At 34.9% G+C, this 5,546-nt stretch overlaps 2 protein-coding genes across 2 annotated transcripts; one reads left to right on the top strand and one right to left on the bottom strand.

The window, feature by feature from the left end:
- Positions 1-308: 308 nt before the first annotated feature.
- On the top strand, positions 309-917 carry LOC126584744 (ethylene-responsive transcription factor ERF098-like). The gene has a single exon (XM_050249072.1). The coding sequence runs from the start codon at positions 319-321 to the stop codon at positions 814-816; it is 498 nt and encodes a 165-aa protein (XP_050105029.1). The 5' UTR covers positions 309-318; the 3' UTR covers positions 817-917.
- An 851-nt stretch (positions 918-1,768) lies between these two features.
- On the bottom strand, positions 1,769-2,413 carry LOC126584745 (ethylene-responsive transcription factor ERF098-like). Its single transcript, XM_050249073.1, has one exon. The coding sequence runs from the start codon at positions 2,365-2,367 to the stop codon at positions 1,870-1,872; it is 498 nt and encodes a 165-aa protein (XP_050105030.1). The 5' UTR covers positions 2,368-2,413; the 3' UTR covers positions 1,769-1,869.
- Positions 2,414-5,546: the final 3,133 nt, after the last annotated feature.

Below are 5,546 nucleotides of genomic sequence, written 5' to 3'. Positions count from 1 at the left end.
ATTTGAGGTGTGTAGATAGCACACCCCTTTTATCAGTACATAGATATATTCGCCCTTTCATCAAAGTATATATAGATAAAATAAACGAAAATACGTCTATATATAGTCACAAAGTGGTCAAAGCATTTTTGATGGCGAAAGGTAAATTTGCTTTTTCTTATTCAAAGAAAACATTCCAACACACCACCTATCAGATTAGACCAAATTAATTTATTAGACCACACCACCATGCACTATATATCCTGCATGCCACAGCCCATATTTTGCCACCAAATTTGAAATCAAAGTATTTTTCAATTAGAAAAAAGAAATATTAGTATGGAGGGGAAGAGAGGACCGGAGAATAATAACCAGCAGAAAGAACCGAAGGCACGAGGTCAAAACCGATATAGAGGGATTCGGAAGCGGCCATGGGGTAAGTTTGCAGCTGAAATTCGTGACCCTTCGAGAAATGGAGCACGGCTATGGCTAGGCACATTTGAGACAGCTGAGGAGGCAGCAAGGGCTTATGACCGAGCTGCTTTCGGCTTTCGGGGCCATTTAGCCATACTCAACTTTCCAAATGACTACCAATACCACAACCCTTCAAGCTCTTTGAGCACTTTATGTTCGTCTTCATCTTCTGCTTCTTCATCTTCATTTTCAAGTGTTGATCCTGGAAGGAGTATTAATTTTGGAAGAGGCCAAGAAGAAGACAAAGTTATTGAGTTTGAGTATTTGGACAACAATGTCTTGGAGGAGCTTCTTGATACAAAAGAAGATCATCATAGGCAGGGGCAATCAACACATTATGGAAAAAAATTCGCTGATATTTAGCTTTTGTTTGTTTGGTTTTTTCTATTTTACTCTTTACCCCCAAAAAATTGGAAATAAGGGGTACATTTAATTTGCATCATCTGAAGAAGTTCCTTTGTTCAGTAGTCTCAAACTGTTACTGTTGATTTTTTTATTTTTTTATAAAAGAGTCACTCCTCCAACAAGCATCCACATAATTTCTTTGGTAAAAAAAAATTATAAAAAAATAAAAAAATGGAGTAATTAGGTTTTCATCCTTATTTTTACTACTCTATTGATTAAAACCTTATTACTTTTCAATTTTTGATCAAGGTCCTTTGTATTAATAATATCATTAATTATTTCAATAATAAAATATTTTTTATTTATAAATATATTCATTTAATATTAAAAATGTTACAATTAGTATATTTATATTTATGGCTAAATTTTTTATCATATATTTTTATTTTTAGTTTGTACCCATTTTTAATTTGCAACCCTTTTTTAATTTGTACCAATTTTCCTTTCAATTTTAATTTGTACCCATATATTAATTTCTTTTTGTGCCCATATTTTTTAAAGTTTTATTTGTATTGTACCCATATTTTTTTATTTATTTGTACCCATTTTTATTTTTGCTAAATGTACCCATTTTGAAGAATGTGCCCATGTTTTGATACAATAATTTTTTGGTTATTTTTTATGAATGTACCCATGTTTACACACACACACACAATAGTATATTTATATTTTAATATTTTTAATCCCACAAATTATGTTTTTTATTTAAAATCTCATTAATATAAACAACTATAATTTTAATTTTTAGTTTAAAAAATATAGTAACATACATAGAAATAAATTATCAATTAATTTTAGGGACTTGGATCAAAAATTGAAAACCAACAAAGTTTCAGTCAAAGATTGTTCATAACTAGGGACCGCATCCAAAGTCTCCCTAAAAAAATCAACAGTAACAGATTGAGACTACTGAACAAAGGAACTTCTTCAGATGATGCAAATTAAATGTACCCCTTATTTCCAATTTTTTGGGGGTAAAGAGTAAAATAGAAAAAACCAAACAAACAAAAGCTAAATATCAGCGAATTTTTTTCCATAATGTGTTGATTGCCCCTGCCTATGATGATCTTCTTTTGTATCAAGAAGCTCCTCCAAGACATTGTTGTCCAAATACTCAAACTCAATAACTTTGTCTTCTTCTTGGCCTCTTCCAAAATTAATACTCCTTCCAGGATCAACACTTGAAAATGAAGATGAAGAAGCAGAAGATGAAGACGAACATAAAGTGCTCAAAGAGCTTGAAGGGTTGTGGTATTGGTAGTCATTTGGAAAGTTGAGTATGGCTAAATGGCCCCGAAAGCCGAAAGCAGCTCGGTCATAAGCCCTTGCTGCCTCCTCAGCTGTCTCAAATGTGCCTAGCCATAGCCGTGCTCCATTTCTCGAAGGGTCACGAATTTCAGCTGCAAACTTACCCCATGGCCGCTTCCGAATCCCTCTATATCGGTTTTGACCTCGTGCCTTCGGTTCTTTCTGCTGGTTATTATTCTCCGGTCCTCTCTTCCCCTCCATACTAATATTTCTTTTTCTAATTGAAAAATACTTTGATTTCAAATTTGGTGGCAAAATATGGGCTGTGGCATGCAGGATATATAGTGCATGGTGGTGTGGTCTAATAAATTAATTTGGTCTAATCTGATAGGTGGTGTGTTGGAATGTTTTCTTTGAATAAGAAAAAGCAAATTTACCTTTCGCCATCAAAAATGCTTTGACCACTTTGTGACTATATATAGACGTATTTTCGTTTATTTTATCTATATATACTTTGATGAAAGGGCGAATATATCTATGTACTGAAAATCAATACAAAATCTCAAATGCGAATATATCAGTACTGAAAATCAATACAAGTCTATTGCGACTTTTGTTTACTTGATTCGGTGGTGAGGGATTGGCCGGCTGGCTGGCTGGTTAGCCAGAGGCAGAGTGAGCCATATTACTACTCTATTGTCCTAGTGTTGGGTGCCAAGCCATCTTTGGCTTTATTTTACAATACATTGGCGGCCGTCACTGCCCCCAGGTTGGTCTCTAAATTGTTTCTGTTCGGTCAAACGAATGAAACGACATATGTATTGCTTAAGCTTTATTAACCCTAATTAATCCATATCCGTTATATTGGGAACAAATAATGGACAAATCCAGTTGCATCCATATATCTTCAGGACCAATGTTAAGAAGCAATTGCAAACCTTTCACATGCACTCAGAAGTCAAAAGCCCAAACCCAAACCCGCACTTAAAAATTGGGATTAGCCCAACTTAATATGTTTTAAAGACTTAATTGTGATTTGCTTTTGCTAAAGAAGTTAATTATTAATCAAGTTGCAGCCCACCCAAGAAACAACACGTCTAAACCTATGACCTAACCCACTATCATCGCCAAATCTTCCGACCTAAAAGTCTGAATCCACCAAAGTTGTCCTCCCCATTACACCTTGTAGGCACTATTGAGAGTGCGAATTTTATATTGGAAAATACGAAATTTTGCAAAAATTTATAAGGAGTTGGATCATCGCACCCCCGATAACCAATTAGCAACTAAGTGTCTCAAGACTTCTAGGGTATGTTACTTACATGATATGAAGATATGAAGATATGAAGATATGAAGATATGAAGGAATGAGGGATTAGAATGAATGGCAACAATCCCCTTGTATTAATGGGATACCTTTAATCTTTAGGAATTTCATACCCAAAAGTGATGTGTTCCACATAATAAATCAATTCCCTAGGTGTTAATAAACGCAAGATTGAGAATTATGGTCCTTCATTCGCATTTTCATACATTCTAAGTAAACATACCCTTCTTATGAGCTTTGCAAGTGGTGGCCTAAATGTCCCATCGGTATAAATAAATTGTCCTATTATGCAGGTACCAAGGTTGTCCTTGATTTATATAATTCTTTTTAAATTGTTTTAACCGTTGGATTTAATTTTGAGTCATCAGATTTTTTTACCAATAGATTTGATATCATTTAATCATAGTTGTTGGGATATAAGAAAAAAAAATGAAATTTAATCGTTGGATCACCAACGGTCACCTTATTATGACCGTTGGAATTCAAGCCGTTGCAAGTTGTGGTCGATGGGACTATGTGGCGCAGGCCCCACCTGTTTCAGACATGCGTGTGGCTGTTTCTGCTGCACGCGTAAGAGAATGGAAATGGGGTTTTGGGCTTCACTCACGCACGTCCTACTCTCATGGATGGTTTGGTGGGTCGAAAAAGAACTAAGCCTGACTTAATTTTTGGGGGGAACCTAGCCGAAAGTATATTTTCTCTCTGAAACTTATTTTAGCCCAAAGGTTAGAGATGGGTTTTTTTTTTTTTTTTTTTTTTTTTTTTGGTGGGGGTGGGGTGTTTAAAGCTTATACTTTAAGCTTTATCCAAACCATTGGAGATGGTCTTATAGAGATTTTGAGAGTCCTTGTAGAGAAAGTAATCTCCATTAAATTGGGAGACTATCTAGGAGATATCTTATTCTTCTAGAACTATGATTACATTGCCTAATCCCCATCCTAATTTGACTTGAATTAGGATTTCCTTACTTGCGAGACAAGTAACATCTTTAATCGGCCTTAAGCCTAGTCTGCCAGACTAAAGCTATTAGAGGCATTCGGGCCATTCTTGCCACCTGTCATATATGGACCCAAAAATCATGGTCCCCGAAGATCATGATCCCACAGGTTTGTCATGTTTGTCGTCTTTCTGACGGATCTACCCAGGACTCTTGCTTGTGAAGTTGTGATGGTCGATTGTGGTAGCCGTACAGGGGTTTAAAATCATTTGCATTTGTGCGAAATATCTATAGATCAAGAAATTGTACTCATCTAACACCTCTTGTAATCTTGTATTTGATTGTTCTTGGTAATGAAACACTTTATCGCTTTTATTTAAAATTAAAAAAAAACTAAATGCTTTTAAGATTCTGCATGATTACATGTGTAATTAAAATTATAAATAATTTTGAGAACTAATAATTGAGAAAAATCTTAAATCTTGCTTAATGATGTGGCTGGCATAATCACTTCAGTAGCCACATCATGTGATCTATAAATATAATCTAAATATATAATCTTCCTAACATTTTTCATAATGAACATAATACTTTTTGGAAAATTTTATTTGAAGCAATTGAACCTCTTTCTACACCTAGCTTATTCTTTACATCCATATTATTTTTAATTAAACTTTTAATATATCATTAGACCCAAATTTATTGCCTAAGAGTTGGGAAACATGCAAAAACATTGATGCAAAGAATGTAGCTGTTGGTGGTTTGGCAAATTAGAATTTAGATTGCAAAGCAAAGACTGATATATGAATGCAGACATGAGGAACTTAGCTATTATCTAACTGTGACTCGCAAATTAAGTAGTAGCAGTTTGATATGTAATGCAATAACAAAAGCAGGATTTTATGGTTATATGTAAATTAGGAAGTAGAAGACTTGGTAAATGGTGTCCAAAAAGAACAACAAATACTTGGTAAACTTATACAGCTAATAGTCAGAATGTTAGTGTCACATCTCGGCCCCCACCACATCCCGGGCTCTAGCACGATATTGTCCGTTTTAGGCCTCGACCACGCCCTCATGGTTTTGTTTCTGAGAACTCATATGAAAACTTTACAGTGGGTCACCCATCATGGGATTGCTCTCGTGCGAACTCGCTTAACTTCGGAGTTCTGATGG

The sequence above is a fragment of the Malus sylvestris genome, chromosome 10 (assembly GCF_916048215.2).
Source record: "Malus sylvestris chromosome 10, drMalSylv7.2, whole genome shotgun sequence".
Classification (NCBI taxonomy): domain Eukaryota; kingdom Viridiplantae; phylum Streptophyta; class Magnoliopsida; order Rosales; family Rosaceae; genus Malus; species Malus sylvestris.
Note: the sequence above shows the minus strand (reverse complement) of the source record. Positions and strands in the feature narration are given on the sequence as shown.

Bases quoted from the DNA above. Each gene is read 5' to 3' on its own strand.
- LOC126584745 (XM_050249073.1), bottom strand. From the start codon at position 2,367: ATGGAGGGGAAGAGAGGACCGGAGAATAATAACCAGCAGAAAGAACCG.
- LOC126584744 (XM_050249072.1), top strand. From the start codon at position 319: ATGGAGGGGAAGAGAGGACCGGAGAATAATAACCAGCAGAAAGAACCG.